This window comes from Ceratotherium simum, chromosome 32, assembly GCF_057802395.1.
Source record: "Ceratotherium simum simum isolate JZ-2026a chromosome 32, ASM5780239v1, whole genome shotgun sequence".
Classification (NCBI taxonomy): domain Eukaryota; kingdom Metazoa; phylum Chordata; class Mammalia; order Perissodactyla; family Rhinocerotidae; genus Ceratotherium; species Ceratotherium simum.
In genome coordinates, this window is record NC_141931.1 from 19,568,094 (window position 1) to 19,586,473 (window position 18,380).

At 42.5% G+C, this 18,380-nt stretch overlaps 1 protein-coding gene across 1 annotated transcript in view; it reads left to right on the plus strand.

The window, feature by feature from the left end:
* The window catches only part of FAM107B (family with sequence similarity 107 member B), a 208,016-nt gene that overhangs the window by 57,787 nt on the left and 131,849 nt on the right, over positions 1-18,380 (plus strand). The window contains exon 2 of the mRNA XM_004425352.3: positions 16,696-16,756. Within this exon, the coding sequence (XP_004425409.1) occupies positions 16,696-16,756 (61 nt within the window). The remainder of the gene's footprint in view (positions 1-16,695; positions 16,757-18,380) is intronic.

Below are 18,380 nucleotides of genomic sequence, written 5' to 3' on the forward strand. Positions count from 1 at the left end.
TGTTTCTAGCTCTAAGATCTATAACTCTATGAACTATTCCTATTTGTTATTGCTCATAAAAGTCACTGGCCGCATATTGTGTTCTCACTTGGCACATAAAGGATCAGAGAGGTTAATTGAATAACCTAGACCCATGCAACAAGACAACATTCATTCTGAAACCAGACGACGTATTTGAAGCTCAGAGTCTCTGCCTCACCTTCTTTTGTTGATAAATTACATACAGAAAAGGTGGGGTGATAATTTATCATCTAAATTGACACTTTTGAGAGTGAAAGGGGGCATTATTAATAATCATTCTGGGACAACAGGCATAAACGATGATATATGGGTGTTTTAGGCATCAGGAGTAAGTAAGATAGCATTTTTATGAGGGCATCAACAGGTCTTAAATTTGAATTAAACAAAATTTATGGGGTACTTTAAATTTACAAGCATTTGTACTGCTTGCTACTCATAAGAACCCTCCTGTGTGATTAGGTAGTCTACGCTTGTACCCAAAGGAAGCACATGGCGAAGCTGTGCTCCCCCAGCCCCAATATGGCTAATCGCAAGAGGAACAGTCTTAAATTTCAAACGTGTCCCTTACCACCCCTCCCATTAACACTCCAATCTACTACCTCCTCAAAGCAATAATTATTAGATAGTTCAAAGGGAGCCAGAGAATCCACAGAAGCAAATCTTTGGTGTGCCCCCGGGGTACATCTTGTTTGGCTTGCCCCTTGCCCTTCTTTCTAATCCCTGAGCAAATTGTTAGCTGATGTCGGATTCTACCACATGAAATCAAGAGGAGTCTCCTGTAGGTTGGCTTCCCAGCCGATTTCTCACTGTGTGGATATAATAACAGAGAGTAAGCCAAAATTGCAGGATAGCCCTTTGCCTCCAAACCTATAATTGTCTCTTATTCACCAAACACCCTCTGGCCTTGGCCTTGAATTGTCTGTTCCTGGGAGAGACGATGTGAGGGAGCAGTGCAGAGCAATGGGCCCTGGATAGAGACTTGGATTTGAATCCAGACGCTAACTACTACTTATGAGCTGCTTAACGTTTTAAGCCTCAGTTTTCTGCAAAATGAGGAAAACAATGCCTGTTTCAGAGGGGTTTTCATGAAGAATAAAATCAATTTCAGCTCCCTGCCTGGCTCATAGTGAGCCTTCGTTATCACTACAGAAACCTTTGACCCTAAAGCAGCAGATTCAACTCTCAGAGAGTGAGGGAGCCTCACCCACGTGGTAACCTGCAGAACGCAGAGCGGGTACCTGATCTTGCCTCGGACTGTCCCCACTTGCTTTTTTCTTTTAGAAACATGGACTTTGGACGACTAAGCTAGACTAGAGTATAAACTCTGAAAGTATGCAACCATCTTACTCATCTTCCCTTTACCCATAGCTGTTGAGATCATATTCTATGAATCCCAAGTGAACTAGATAGTTTGGCCATAACAAAGAATGTCGTAACTGACAACTGTCTCATAGAATCCAGAAAGCGTGCTTTCTTTCCCCAGTGTGCTGTTCACATAGTTGACCATGAATAAATGTCTGTGGAATAAGTGAATGAATGAATCAGATACTATCACTACCATCACTGGCATATATGTGTGTATACACACACACACACACACACACACGCACATGCATATTTATTTATATAATTTTTGCATCCTGCTCTCCCTGATATATTTGCTGTTTGCTGTATCAGTCAAGGTCCCAACAGGAAACAGATGGCCCTCAAGCTGGAATAATTCAAGGAGAGCTTAATAAAGCGAGTGTTTGCAAAAGTGTGTGTGGGGGGGGGATGGGGAGGAACCACGAGGGACGCTAGTAACAGTGGGAGAGCTGTTACCACTCCTAGGCCCAAAGGGATGAGGGCGGGGAGGAAGCTGCAACAGAAACCTGGAAAAAAGAGCATTTCCTAAGACTGCCTTGATAGGATGGCCAGGGGAATAAGTGCCCTGACCTCACTCTCCCTCCCTCAGATCTGCTCCTTATTCCCATGGACTGAGCACCGTGGGAAGCCAGAGGGAAGGGAACTCATGATGTATTTTATCAGTAGGCAGCGCAGAGAAGGGTGGGGTACATGGAAGATGGGGTACATGGGCTATCTTTGAGCATGAGGTATATTTTTAAAGAAGAATTAAAAGTGAAAAATATTATCAGATGTTTTGTTTCTATTTTTTTTTTTTTTTTGGTAAGGAAGATTAGCCCTGAGCTAACATCTGTTGCCAATCCTCCTCTTTTAGCTGAGGAAGATTGGACTTGGGTGAACATCCATTGGCCCATCTATGCCCATCTTCTTCTACTTTATATGTGAGACGCCACCACAGCATGGCTTCATGAGTGGTGCGTAGGTCCACGCCTGGGATCCGAACATGAGAACCCCAGGCCAACGAAGCGGAGCGTGAGAACTTAACCACTACGCCACGGGGCCGGCCCCAGATGTTTTGTTTCTTGAAGCAGTTCCCTACCTGGAATACCAGCACCTCCCCCTTCCAGGCACGTGGTGTCATCTCCCCTAAGAGGTCTTCCTCTACTTTCCTCTCATCACCTGCAGACCCCCGAGTGCCTTCCTCTTAACCCTCCCTCGCCATCTCACGTTCTAGTGAGTGGTTTCCTCCTCTAGGAGCTCCTGGGGGGCCAGGACTGTGTTTTGGCCCTCCTTCTCCCACATCTAGCCCAGTGACAGGCACACAGTCGGTGCTCAGGGACTGCTTGTTGAGTGCATGACTGTTTCCCATGAAACGAAAGAGTGCTCGCCATTCGACTGCAATACTTCTTCCCGTGGTTTTCTATTTAAAGCCCAGAATCGACCCCTTCCCCAGTAAGCACGTCTCTTCGCCCTTAGAGAAGCAGGCAAGCGAAGACCAACAGAAAGAGGTGGGAGAGCCTGGTGGGCTGACCATCTGGAGCGTGTCAGCAGTGGCTGTGGGGACCACGGGACCAGCAGGAAGGTGGGTGGAGGGGGCGCTCACTCTGTGGACAGATGTCTGGAAAAAGGAAACTGTTTATTAATTCCCTGTAAAGGAACTTTGGGCATCGGTTAAGTTAACACTCAAATTCCCAGTAACTCTCCTTCTCTTTCTGGAAGCTCTGACAGAAGAAGGTCTGAAACAAACAGCACGTATCCTGATATGAGGGTCAGAGCCGTTGACAGGAGGCTTGGAGAGGCTGAGCTCGGAAACATCTTTTTACCAGACTTATTCTTTGTTGTTGTTTAATTCACACTGGGTAGGTGGTGTGTATGTGTGCATTTGTGTATATGTGTTTGTGTGCATTTGTGTGTGTTTGAGTATGTGTGTTTGCATATGTGTGTATTTGTGTTTATGGATGTGGATGTGGATGTTTGTGTGTATGTGTTTGTATATGTGCCCGTGTGTGTTTGAGTATGTGTGTATGTGTGTTTGTGTATGTGTATTTGTGTATGTGCATGTGTGTGTTTGAGTATGTGTGTATGTGTATTTGTGTGTATGTATGTGTGTTTGTGTGTGTGTGTGTGTGTATAAGTTACCTTGACCCTTATGGTCTAGAAGTGGTTCTATCAGGCTTGAGCCAGGAGTAAGAATTGGGCAAAGAAGGATTTATAGGCAGAAAGGGAATGAAAATGAAAAAAAATAACTCTTGGCAGCACTTTTCGTGATAACCTGGCTGCCCCCTTCCCAACACACACCTGTTCCTTCTCTTGCCAAGCTTTCCCCTGCACTCTATGCAGACTCGAAACTGTCTGTATGGGGAGGTTAGCCCACGAACCATAAATATTTGCTGAGTGATCACTGTGTTCAAGGTGACAGAATTCTATTCATTGTGTCGATTTTGTATTTACACAGAAGTGCCTGGGTTCTGTTGAAGCAAAAAGATAAATACTGACCTTTATAATTATCTGTTTCCAAATAATGAGAATATTCACCCTCCTGTTATTCGGAAGAGCCGGAGGTTCTTTTCCTGCTCCCTCCCTTATGTGATCTGGGAGCATTGCCGTGACATTGCGAAGGGCAGCTGCCCTCTCCATTTTGTTGAGAAGGAAATGAAGCCCAGGGCAGTATGAACTTGGTCAGGTGCACAGAATCATGTAGGATTGGAAGGTGGCTCTTCTGACTCTCATTTTGCATCTGAAGTCATTGCCTTTCTAAACTGATGTTAACAAGGATTAGTGAGAAGGACATTATTATTATTATTATTTTTTAATTCTTTTGTTGCTAACACAGCCTGAAAGATGAGAGCTGTATATCGACCCAGGAAAATCCTTAAATCCTCTCTAGTAGGCTTTGCCATGATTTTTTGAACATAAAACTTCTGTGAGGGAAATTCTTGAACAGCAAAGAGTTACATGACACTACTGTAATTAAAAGAGCTGGCATAATTACATTTAAAAATGATGCCTTAAAAGTTGCTTTAAGAGGTAAGCATACCTCCACCTGCGTATTGGTGGAGCCCAAGAGAGAACAGGACAGCAGGTCGCTGGCTCCCTCTCTCCCTCTCCCATTCCTTGGGAATGGGATTTTTCCCAGCATAAATCTAGAAAATATTTTAAGTTCATTTGGGCAATTTATAAATAGTACTTTATGTCCATTTAAACCTCAGGAATAGAGGTTGGGTGCCGGATCTTGAGTCTAAACTTCCTTACCGCAGTCTCAGCTTCACCTAGGACTAGAAAAATTTAGATTTGCCAAAAAAATCCGCCATCAAATTTCCATTTATTCTGGAAGGTTCTACAGGAAACCAAAAGAATTGTTGGGTGTCACTGCCTAGGGGTGTAACTTCTGCTCACAGACATAATTCCAGCTTCCATAAATGTCATGGCTTAGAATAAATTCTGAAAGTGAGATTGATCAGAGTATGGAACCCAGAACTCAGAAGTCACCTCCAGAATTCCTACGAAAGCTCCAAGAAAGTGATCTTCCTGGTGCAGTTTTGGACTCTGGCAGCACCTCTCCTCCTTCTCTGCTTTTTGATCCCTAACAAGAGACCCTCTACTTTCTGATTCCCCTGCTTGAGCTCTGAGGGACGGACAGCAGCAAATTGGCAGGTGTTTCTTTAATGGCTAGTGAGCAGAAGATCTGGGCTTGCCTTTCTCTACAGTTGTGTGCCTGTAGGGCTCAAATTCCTCATGAGTAAAATGGGGGTGTGAAATAACAAGAAATATACATATATATATTATATTCATCTCAGTCCCCGGTTCCTGGCACAGAACTCCTAAAACCCTTGTAAGTAAGAGTGCTAGGAGAATCTTGGTCCTAATATTTTGTCTTTGACTTGGCTGCTGAAACCTTTGTAATTTCCTAAGTGATAGGAGCATCCGACACAGAGCTCCTAAATCTCTTGGAGTTTCCTGGATAATAAGAGCATCTTTTGTTCTAATGAGGTGACTCTTGGTGGGCTCCTGGATGGGGGCTGGTCACTGGAAAGATCATATATGATTAGAAGCTTGGAGTTTTCAGCCTACCCTCCATCATCTGGGAAGGAGAGAGGGGCTGGAGATTGAGTTAATGATTGATCATGCCTACGTGATGAACCCTACATAAAAATCCCCAAAGTGTGGGTCTTGGAAAGCTTCTGGGTTGGTGAACACATCTGCCTGCCGGGAGGGTGGCACACCCCAGCTCCATGGGAACAGAAGCTCCTGTGCTCCGGACCCTTCCAGACCTCATTTTATGTACCTCTTCATCTGGCTGTTCATGTGTATCCTTTAAAACAACTTCTGTAATAAATTGGCAATAATAAGTAAACTGTTTTTCTGGGTTCTGGGAGACCCTTGAGCAAATTATTGAACACAAGGAAGGGATCGTGGGTACCTCCAATTTGTAACAAGTTGGACAGAAGTTATGAGTAACCTAGGGATTTACTATTTGCAACTGGTATCTGAAGTTGGGGCAGTCTTGTGGGACTCAGCCCTTAACCTGTGGGGTCTGCGCTCACTCTGGTTAGTATCAGAATTGAATTGAATTGTGGACATCCAGCTGGTGTCGGAGAATTGTTCCGTGTGGGAAAAAAGCCACACATCTAGTGTCAGAAGTGTTGTGAGTGTGAGTAGAGGGAAACAGTGCCTTTTCCTAGACAGGGGGGTACCTGCTCTGTCCACCATACAAAGTTACGGAAGCAGTCAGACAAAATCATGTATTGGACAGCACTTTATAAATTGAGAGGGATTAGATGAATGTGAGGTATTACTAATTTTGTAAACTAATATAGAGACAGAATAAAAACTGATGTGTAAGAATTTCCAACAAAAACTCCCATTCTCTCATTCACAATGGACGTACGAAATCCTTTCAGCACATTCTTTCTCAAACTTGCATCATCTTCTGGGGATATTTGGCAGTGTGCCCTGCAAAGCTCAAAGCCACATGATATGCATGCGTAGCTTCCTGGACCTTCAGTTTTACACACACACACACACACACACAAAAATGGAGTGGAAATTTTTCTTTAAAACAAACATTATTCATTTATTCAACTAGTGTTTATAGAGTGCCTATGGAGTAGAATGAGAAGCTATACGTAGCTGAGGAGCCATGATTCTCTCTCGTCATTCATTCAAGATCTATAACACAAATCTATATATGTGATATATAATAATCCTCAGTTAATCAGTGTCTTAGTCTGTTTGGGCTACTATAACAAATTACCATAGACCTTGTGGCTTAAATAACAACCATTTATTTCTCATGGTTCTGGAAGTTGGGAAGTCTAAGAAAGATCAAGGTGCCAGCAGATTCAGTGTCTGGTGAGAACCCACTTCCTGGTTCATAGTCCTATCACTTCCTGGTTCATAGATGACTATCTTCTATATAACCTCACATGGTGGCAGAAAGGGGCAAGGGAGCTCTATGGGGTCTCTTGTACAAGGGCACTAATCCCATCCATGAGGGCTCCACCCTCAGGACCTAATTACCCCCCAAAGAATCTATGTCCTAGTACTACCACCTTGGAGGTTAGGATTTCAACATATGAGTTTTAGGAGGACAGATGTGCAGACCATAGCAATCAGTATAGACAGCTAGTCTTACCCCTTCTATTCCCTAGTAGTTTGACAGTTTATTTTAATTCAAATATTTTTGCAATTGTTATGTAACTTTAAATTTTGGACGAGCATGTTGAATTACAGCCCTAGATTATGTCAAACTTTCCTATGCTCTTCGTTCTGAAATTTCTGCCATGTGATAAATGTTGTTGTGTTCTGTGGTGTTTTTGGCCTGGGGCTCTCTAAACCTCGAAATGCACAGGGGCCTGTCTTTGAAATGGCCTTCCCTAACTCTGAGGAACAATCTCTCACTCCTTTGCAAAACTATACTATCCATGTTCTTCCTTACCTAAAGTTTTCTTCAATTAGTCCTTTCAGTAAGTATAGCTATTCCATAACTAGCTGCTCTTTCCACTTCAGATTAAATTTTCTAAAAGTAATACCAGCAAAGAGCAAATGTTAAAGAAGGAAGTGTGGTGTTGCTGAGAGAACAGGGGCTCTGACCCAGGCAGATGGTGTGAATTCTTGCCCCACATAAAAGCATGCACCTTAGACAAAGTCTTCAACCCTCCAGGATCTCTTCTGTATAATGGGACACAAATATCAACATTGAGTTTCTCTGACAGTGTTTTCCAATCTTTTCTACAGGAGTACCCCCATCAGAGACCCCATGTCCAAATTCTCTTAACATTTCATGGTCATCCTAAACATTTATGTCTATTCTACATACTCTTCCTCAGTGTAGTCAGATTTGTTTCAATATACAAATAATGTTTTCCCTCCCATATCTTTGAGTGAAACTGATGCTCCAGAGAGAGGCTTTGCATAGCTCTAGCATGCTATAGCATACTTCCAGGATGTACCTATATTTTAGAAGTGTGATTGTTAAGATAATACTCAGGGCTGGAAATATTCAGCAGGTATCCATCAGGAAGAACATATTGGCTGTTAATATATTAAAACACCTTTGTATCAACTGCTAAATAACTGCTTTCAAAACCCTAAGTGACATCCATTTCCCACATAATCCCTCTCCTGGATCCCGGAACTCTGCATGGTCCAGAAATTAAGGGGTTAAGGATCCTCCTCCATTCTGATTAGCTGGTGCCATGCTCTTAAATATTTTGAATATCATCCCATGTTATATGTAACATACATAAAGCTCCTGGAACAGGCTAGGCACTAAATAAGCAGTAGGTATTTTTAGTCCTGTGGCTTTGGAGAATTCAGTCTACTTGAGAGTGTGTATTTTGAATAGCACTGTGGCCAGCATCCCTTCCTTCCCCACTTCAGGACACAGCCTTCCTTCCTTTAGGGAACTGTGCCGTCCCCATTCCCTGGAGTTCTGGTGAGTTTCCAATCTCAGCACCCCTCCCTCCAGGGGCTATTGGGATGGGCAGTGATACAGGTCTGGAAAATCATAGGCCCCATTCTCTGATAGACATGTGCCTGTGACTAGGGATAAGTATGTGACCCAAGATGGACCAATCAGAGTCTTCCCCTAGAACTCTAGCTATGAATGCAGGGACTGAGACACTCCTTGATCTCCTTTGAAACTTGAGCTGAAAAGATGTGGCCCCAGAGCTTCTGGTGGCCTTGACCTTATAATGAAGGAGGACCCTGAGAAGTGACACACAGACTGAAATGGACAAACGGGGAGACTGAGAGAAAGAGAGGGCTCCAGTGATACAGTCTGAGTACCAGACCAATTCCATCCTTTACAATGGTGATTCTCAAACGTGGGTGTGTGTCAACATCACCAGGAGAGCTGAGAAATAATCCAGAGGCCCAGGCTCGTTGAAGTGGGGAAAGGGCCTGGTCCTCTGTATTTTTGCCACATCCTCCGGGTAATTTGAATACACACCCAAGTTCAAGAACTACAGCTTTACAAATATGTGATCCAATATATCTCCTCTTTTGCTGTTTCCTACCACAGAGACTAAGAAAAGCAGCAAGCACTCTACAGCACCACGTAGGCAGTGAATGAAGCAAACCTCTGGTCATGGCCCCAGAGTCTCCCTGATCTTGGGTAACTTAGTGAATTGCAGTTTTTGCTCATGTGGAATATCCTCCAAGGACCCACTGGTGGCCCAAGTGAGGTGCTGAAGTGGTTAAGACACCTTTGTATCAACTGCTAAATAACTGCTTTCAGTTATTTATCAAAGAACAACACCTTTGATCTTCTTAGGCTCCTCTGCATCTACAATTACCTAAGGGGCATTCCCTAGGCTGGAAGAAGTTAGGGGGTGGCCTAGACTATCAGGCATCTGGCAGAGGAATGTGGGAATAAACAATAAACAACAGAATAAGGACTAGTTGCAGGATACAGTCCCTCTCTGCCTTTTGCCTCTGCTTCTCATCAAGTGTTGGGTTTATTCTCTTGAGCTGTCTCACGTGCTGTGATGGTCACTAGCTCTGGGGCTCCATCTTAAGAGGTTCAAGACTGTAACACATCCACCAACCAAGCTGGAAACTCCCAAGCAAGTTACTCTAACTAGCCTGAATTAGGTTATATCCTCTTGCCTGGGTTAATCCTGTGGCCAGGGGATAGCAGCTTTTATCAGAAGGGGGTGGACAGCTGATAGATGGGCAGACAGTGGCCACCCCATCTCACATTAACCGTGACTAATGCAATATCTTACATCCGTCACCTCACTTAATCTTCACAGCAATCTCACAAGGACGTTAAGTATTACCTATATGTTTGATAAGGAAACTGAGTCTCACAGAGTTCCTACATGGCAGAGCCAGGATTTGAACCCTGGTCTCCCTAACTTCAAGGCCCACATCCTTTCCAGCAGCCCATGGGATGCCAATGGGCTTCGCTTCCATCTCTTCTCACTTGCTCTACAGCTCTTGGCATGTTTCAGAATAGTTCTATCTGCTGCATTAATTCTTTAAAACAGCAACCACTCATCATGTTTTAGAATTGACCCGATGCTTCTTCCACCTAAGCTGTCCTGTGTGCTGGGGTCCAGAGACACTTCTCTGAAGGCTCAAAGACTTGTTTAAAGCTTTGGAATTGTGTGTTTGCAGGCCACCCACCCAGAAAGAGGAAGCTGCAGACGCCTTTATTTACATTGCCCTTCCCTCTCTCCTACGTGCTAATCACGCTCTTCCTCTCAGATTCTCACACTCACACTGAAATTCTTTGTACTGTTTATCCTGCATGATCTACACACTACACTACGGGAAGAAGAGGGGAGGGGACGGAGAGAGAAGAGAGGAGGGGAGAGGCGGGGAGGGAAGACAAAGCTATTTGTTAGAGTTAGGATTTTTCTTTCTCTAAGAAAATTAAGATCAATATCATCTGTCTCTCCTATTCTTTTATGAGGTCCTGGAGGTCCAGGATTGTGTCCTATTCACTGTGGTATCCCCTACTTTTTCTAGCATAATGCCATGAACACGGAAGTTCCTCAGTAAATGTTTATCAACAAAATGAATTTTCCTATGGTCCGTTTTGCTGACAGTTCTACGTACAGTCAGGAAAGACCTTTTAGTGGATGACCTCTAATCCTCTTCTTAGTGGTCCAATGGACACAAAATGGACATGAAATCCGATTGTGGCTTCCACTGGGGGCAAAGGAAAGATGCATAATATATGTTGTCTCTGCAGCAGGCACTGAATAGGTGCTTTACATATATTATCTCATTTTATCCTCACAACAACTCGTGGACATAGATATTATTATCTCCATCTCCAGATGAGGAGATGTAGAGAGAAGAAGCCATTTGGGTGCAGCATGGGGGAGTGATTATGAGCATAGACTCTAGACCAATTGGGTTTGTCTTCAGGGTCCATCACTTATTAGCTGTGTGACCTTGGGCAACGTCCTTCATTTCTCTGACCTTTCTCTTACAGTTTCCTCATCTGTAAAGTAAGGATGATAATATTTACTATGCAGACTGTAACACTCTTAGAGGCAGTGCCTAACTCAGAGCGAGAGTTCAGAATGTTAGCTTAAAAACACTCTCGCATAATGAAGACTTCTTTTTATCAACATACCATGTTTTTTAAGCTTTGCATTGCATCAGAAACATTCAAGGGGCTCATTAAAATCGTAGATACCAGGGCCACACTCCAATTAGGGTAATCAACTCGTCTCGGTTTGCCCAGGACTTTCCTGGTTTTAGCACTAAAGTTCTGCGTCGTGCGGAACCCCTCATGCCAAGCAAATCAGGGTGCTTGGTCATCCAAAACCCCATCCTTAGCAAATCAGAATCTCAGTGTAGCATCCGTAGCTTTAACAAGGGAGAGGCATTGGTATGAGGGAGGGAGTTGAGGTTTGGAGCAGGGTAGACCTGGGTCTGAATCCCCATTTTGCTGCTTAGGGGAAACTTAACTTTGGGTGTGTTGATGGGTACTGGGAAGCTGACTCTGAAATGGAAAGTAGCAAGTACAAAGTTTATTAGGGAGTACTCTTGGGATCAACACTTGTGGAAGGGAAGAGAAGGAAGCAGGGGGCAGAGGGAGATGATGGGCTCCAATGAAGTCTCAATGAAGGCCCCAGCCAACCTCACAGGGAGCTCTGGAGCTAGGAGGGCCCTTCAGAGTTGTCCTGAGTTGGTGTGAGAGGGCCGGGCCTCCCTCCTCTGATGTCAACAAGTCCCTGGGTGCCAATTGTCCTGGCAGCAGTCTCCCAGCACACCTACAGATGAGAGTCATCTATCAACAGTATTCCATGCAGCCGTGAGAATAAATCTTTCAGTCCTGAAGGGGCCTCTAGGCAGCACATCACAGCACTTACTACAGGGTGAATGAACGAGCCTCTGTTTCTCCGTCCATAAGACAAGATGATAATAGGATTACCTAACTCAGAGGGTTGTTGAGGATTAAATGAGCTACTACACCTATGGCACAGGTTGTCTGACATGTTGAAAGCACTCAAGAAATGTTAGCTACTCATACACCTCAAAGTTAGAATGGGGTAGAGTTTGGGATGGAGGTGGGGGCTGCTTCAGGAAGGCCTTCTTGGAGGAACTGCTGCCTGATCTGTGTTACCAGGAGGGACAATGCTGGAATTTTTATTGTGGGATGTGTTACTAGGTTGAACATTCAACAAAGGTAAAAAGTAGGTGAACAATTGAATCCATTCAACAATTGTTTAACAAGCACCTGTTAAGAAAGCTGATAGACCCTGAATGAAGCTTGAAAAAGGAAGCAGAGTCTTTGCTCTGGAAGACCCTATAATTTAGTGGGATAGACAAGGCTTAGATATGGATTCTATGGAAAATTAAACGTATGTTTATTAGTAGCAATGCAATACAATAAGAGAGGCTCTTGGCACTGGAATATGGTGGGTGTTGGATATCAATTTCTAAAATTACCTCCAATAAGAGACTCCATCAACACATGGAATTAGATGTTGCCAGAGAGGTTGTAATGAATGGTCACATTTTAACATACAATCTTGCTGAGACATTTTTTAGAGGGAGTTTTGCAGTCTGTGTCAAGAGCCTCAAAAAGACCTTTGATCCAGAATCCTGCTCTTGAAACTTTAATCCAAAATAATTTTAAATTAGAAAAAATAAAAAGCTGTACACTTAAAGATGTTCTTCCTAGTGTAGCCCATGGTAGAGAAAACTTGAAAACTCCTCAAATGTTTGGTGATAGGGAAACAGTTATTTAAAATTAAAAGCCAACCTTCTTGGGAAAGAATGTGTCATATTTGGGACCCGTTTTCCAAATGAGGGAAATTGAGGCCAAGAGTCAGTCTTATACTTGCTGTAACAGGTGGAGACAAATTGAACCAGGTTCCCTTAATCCTTGGTCAAGAATTCTATTTCTTTCTCAAACTAACTACCTTCTTGTTTCTAAACATGTTTTCCTAGAGTGAAATGCCCGCTGTTAGTGTTGCAGAACTACGAGGCCAAATTAAAATGACTTGAAGTGTGTCAGTGAAGTTATATTGTTAACTTTTTTTAAAGTTTTTGGTTTTGGTTTTTTTTTTTTTTTTTACTATTGCTTAACCAGGCAAATCATAGAAAAAGAAACTTATTTGTACCAAAAACATACCTTGAATGCACTCATTATAAAAACTCAGGTTGTCATTTAGCGTGGTATATTATAAATATTTTTTTTGGTGAGGAAGATTATCCCTGAGCTAACATCTGTTGCCAATCTTCCTCTTTTTGCTGAGGAAGATTGGTCCTGGGCTAACATCCGTGCCCATCTTCCTCTATTTTGTATAAGGGGCACCTGCCACAGCATGGCTTGATGGGTGTTGTGTAGGTCACAACCTACACAACCCGAACCCATGATCCGAACCCATGAACCCTGGGCCGCCGAAGTGCAGCACATGAACTTAACCACTATGCCACTGGGCTGGCCCTGTAAATATTTTTAATTTTCTGTATATTACGATGTTTTGACATCTTAAAAAACCTTTCTGGCTAGCCAATTCTTAAAGATAGCAAGGGGCCCAGCCAAGAGCATGGCTTTGATATGAAAATTAACCAATCCAGAGCCACATCTCCTCCATCTGGCCCATGCACCCCAGGAAGCCATATTCCTCTGCTTTAATCATCTCCGGGCCAGGTACCAGGTAACTGGGGACCACCCCTACAACCCAAAACTCACCGAAATTATTCTAACTAGCCTCTCCTATGCTGTTGACCCCACCCTGCCTTGCCTTTCCTGAGGAAACACCAATGACGGCCTGGCCTAAGCACTCCCCTCCCTCCTGTCTTCTACTCCTGACCACGCTGGTGTCTTTCCCACGTGGCCCTGCGTGGTGTGCCACGCCCCCTTCCCTAGCACCTGTGAGTGTAATAAACTCTGTTTTTCGCTGAACCTCTCCTCTGTCTCCTCTTGTGGCCCCACCTGACTGACCATCTCATAAAGAATATAAACCACATGGCCTCTCAATAAAACATCTTGGGATTAGTCCTCAGAGGAAATAGATGAAAAGCCCAAATGTTTGCCAAATTTTAATAGCATCTCCTTGGTGCATCACCTCTGTCACATTCCATTTAATTAGATTGTAACATGATGTGTGTAAGGTACAGAAGCCAATGATCAATGCACCCCACTCCCGGCTTCCTAGAGCTCAGATGCCCACATAGATGTATCAGTTGATTCTGTTAGAAGTGACAGAAAACCTGATAGAAATGGTTTTATTTAAAAAAATCAATGTATTTTTAAAAAATAAAAAGAAATGTAATAGCTGACTTAGGCTGAGAAGTCCAGGGTTGAGCTTGCTGCAGGCATGGCTGGATTTGGGGTTTGAATGATATCATCCAGACTTGGTATCAGTCCATCTCTTGGCTCTGCCTTCCTTTGTATGGGCTTCTATCTCAGCTGCATGTGACAGCATCAGCTCCAACTCTCACAGTTGTCTCAGGTTTCAGGGCCAGTGCGTAAGAATAGGACTCATATTCCCAGAAGTCCAGAGAAAATCTCCCATTAGCCCTTACTGTGTCACATGACCACTCTGAACCAATCCCAGCGAAAATTGCAGTGGACTGATAGACATAGGCCTGGGTCACATGACCACCCTGCACCAATCACAGGGAAAGGCAATGGATTAATAGACACAGCCCTGGGTCACATGACCACCCTGCACCAATCACAGGGAAATGCAGTGGACTGATGGATACAGCCCTGGGTCACATGACCACAGCTGGAGTGGTGGGGACGGGGTGCATGGGGCATGGAGTTGGTTTCATAGGAACCACATTAAGAGTGGGAAAGGATGACTTTAAAGTGGAAATCAGGACATGCTTACTAGATAGAGTGAGCGAATGCCAGACAGCGATATCAACAGATGTCTACTACAGTTGGACTGTTGTCATTTTATTCTAGCTTTGCTGGGAGAAAGCCAGGAAGAACAAATTCAGCAAATCACAGAATTGCACTGAAGAGAAGAAACATAAGAATCTAGGGAGCTCAGCCTTTTTTCTCTAAATAGAACATAGTTTATACTATTGAAGACAGATGCTTATTTATTCTATGCTGAGAGCTCTCCAGCCAAAAGGATTCCAAATATCCTTCCATCTGCAGATCATCCCAGGGCTTTGCAATTTTTAGTAGTTAATGAGAAAACAAGGGGAGGGGCAACTTAAGATGAGGTAATAAATATGTTTGGAGGAAAGCTAAAGGGCTAAGTTATTTCACGATTCTGGAATTTGGAGCAATAAAAAAGTAAATAGTCTTATTGGCTCAAAGGAGAATTCTTTCATCTAGGAAATGCTTTATTTGGGTTATTTTGGCATCTCAAGAGACTTTCCCTGTGGCTGTATTATAAAATAACTCCTCATGTTTTCCTTATATATTGTCCTGTTGGGCCTTGTGAAACAAGAAATTATTTGCTGCATTTAGTTGCTGTGTGATGGGGCTTTTCTATGATTTACATGTCCTTTGGTATACTATCAATTCACATCCTTTTTAGAAATGTAATTATGAAAGCAATGTTCATTAAATTTCTTGTAACATATAAATTTGAGATAATTGGACTGAAGGCTTGTTTACCCAAATAGCCCATGCCAATGCAATTTCATGGGTTTTAAAAGTAGGACAAATTATTGGAACTGGTCCCTGATGAACGTTTGAAGAAGGTTTTAGATCTCTTGAAAAATATTTATTCCTAACGCAGATGAGATCAATTCCTTTATGAGATGATACTGATGGTGATTTAATGAAACTAATCTTTAAGAATTGAAAAGGACATTTCTTTGTCTTACTAACCAAGCTTGAGAGTCTGATGGATTCTCATCCAAATAAGATGTTACCTAGGAGCTCCAAACTTAGAACAAATTTGGGAGTGCTCTGATATTATGGATAATATCAGCTTTTGAGTTCTGTTGTTTCACTCTGATTACAGAGTAGCCTCAGTTATCATTTATGGAACCCCACACCCAAATGCTTTATTATGGTCCAGAACATCTTCTATTGGGCTAAAATCTTAGGAGAAACAAAGTACGCACAGAAAGTGTGCCAGTCTAGGAAGGAAGCTGAGTAGGCAACTGCCTGCAGAATAATTCACGGGATCTTAGAAAGGATCCTGCCTGAATATTAAGGTCCCACTGAAATAGCCCATAACAGGCATTTAACAAATATTTGTTCAATGATGAAAAAGTAAATGAATGAATCAGCATAAAGTAATCTTGTAGACAAAATTTTTTTTTTTAAAAATCACCATGGAGACATTCCTTCTAATTTACCTCCCTCACTTCTAGCCAAGTCTACTTTTATCCATGCTATATTAGTGACCTTTGTCATTAAAGAATATCATACAGATCTCAAAGAAGATTATGTTCACCCACTTTTCCAGTCATAAAAATAACTGAACTGTGATAGAATTTTCAAAAGTACATGAAATCAGCTCTTTGACTTATGAAAAATAAAACAGTTCTCTTTGTTGCAGCATACTGGCAGAATTTTTATCTTAGGGAGAAACCCACCACCACTGCGTCTAAGTAATTGGTGCCCCCAAATGTATTAGTCACAGCTACATACATACAACCCACATCCCGGGTTGTACCATTCCAGGAATGGTATTCATAGACACTTCCACGTGAATGGCACCCTGGAGTCTGTAACCCAGCCACCTCATGGTCATTCAACTCAACATCTATTTTTGAATTTGTTGCTTGTTCGAGACTCAGTTCTTAAGGGCTTGGTCTGATTTGTTCAGATCTTGATCTCAGATTAATTAGTAGGTTTGCAAAACGTGTTGCTGTAAATTAATGCATTATTTTTACTTTTTCCCTATTTTTCTGGTTTGTGGGGCTGGAATTTAGAAAGAAGAGGAATTCCAAGAAGAACCTAAATGCCTCAAGTTGGAACAGAAGATGACATCAGGTAAAGCACATTCCGTGCGACTCCTCCTTTTCTGGGCTGCTGTTGCTGACAGCAGGGCTCACAGCGTCCAAAAGCTTTACAGATTGCAAAGGAAAATCTGTAGGTTCCAAATGATTAGAAACATGACTAGAAATGTCACTTGTGATGTATTCCAGGCACGACGTCTGGACAATCTGCTCATGATGCAGAAAATATTCCTCTTTTCTTCTTTCTTTTATAGATTACAGTTCTTGATGAACAAATATTTGCAAAGAAGTAGATGATGATAATGATGGAGAAATTTCGAATTCAGTAATACTAAAATAAGGAGCGTAGTTATTTACTGAAGTATTTATGATTACCTTGGAAAATGTTATTTAGATGCATTTGCTGTTTTTTTGATGTTAATGTATAGTTAAATATGCAGCTTTGCTAAAGCAATTTACCCCATAATAGGACTTCCTAGGAGATAATATGGAAAGAAACAAACGATGAGCGAGTTTATAACTTAGTTTCTGACTATGATAACGAGTGTAATGTCATAAAAATAAACATTAGCTAAATGGACTTAATAATAATGCAAGCTACTTCTCAATACACTCAGCTTCTATCATCCATCAGCTTTTGGTTTGGTGTTTTATATGATTTGGGGTTGAAGAGGGCTCCAGATGTGTTTGCTGCTGGCAGAGGCTCACGTTCTTGTAATTTAATGGAAATCAGACAGCAGAGTTAAGAAATTAGAAATAATAATGAAAAGAATATACAAAGTGAGGAGGGAAAGGTGGCGCCCTACTCCGATACAGATGGAGGAGAGAGAATTAGCAATTAACCAGCTCCGCCACCTCCCTTTACACTCCTCCCAAATTGCCTGTATCCCCACCAATAACCAATATTACTTTAGGTTAAAACCTCTTCCTAGGACATTCTCCCCTTGCAGGCCCTTGCGTGGTCGGCTCCTTCTCATCAATCAGGTCTCAGCTCAAATGTCCATTCTCAGAGGCCACCTTGTCATTCCTTCAAATCACTCTTTATCCCATTTCCCTTTTTTATTTTTTCCATAACACTTTTACGACCCCAAATCATCTTTCTATTGATTGATTTATGTACTTATTGTCCCCTAGAGAGCAGAGACCTTACCTGTCTTGTTTAATGGTATCCCTAGCACCTTGGACAGTGCCTTGCACATAGTAATCATTCAGTAAATTCTTTTGCGTCCCTCGTGTCCACTATGTGCAAGGCATTCTCTTTTTCTCTGGAATGGAGATGTGGGTAGGATGGGCTTGATGTGAGTCAACTCCATGCCTATTTTGGATTTCTGGGGTATAAAAGACAACAAGACGTGACATTTGCCTTCAAGAAAACAAATTATATCTAAGAGACAGACACGGTTAGAGCATAAGAAATAACGTGAAAAGATAGACACAATCAAAGCACTGCGGGAGCACTGAGGAAGGGGCAACTAAACTTGCATTGGGGAAGTAGGATCTAAGAGGTCTCCTTGGTTTGATGATGCTTGTAATGAATTTAGAGTTTGAAAGTAGGGGCATAGGAGGACAGAGTTGGAGTTTGCCCATCATACCCCTGAAAATTGTTGTGAGTGCCACTTTTGCACACTTTTCCAATTTTGCTCTTGATTTTCAGTTCC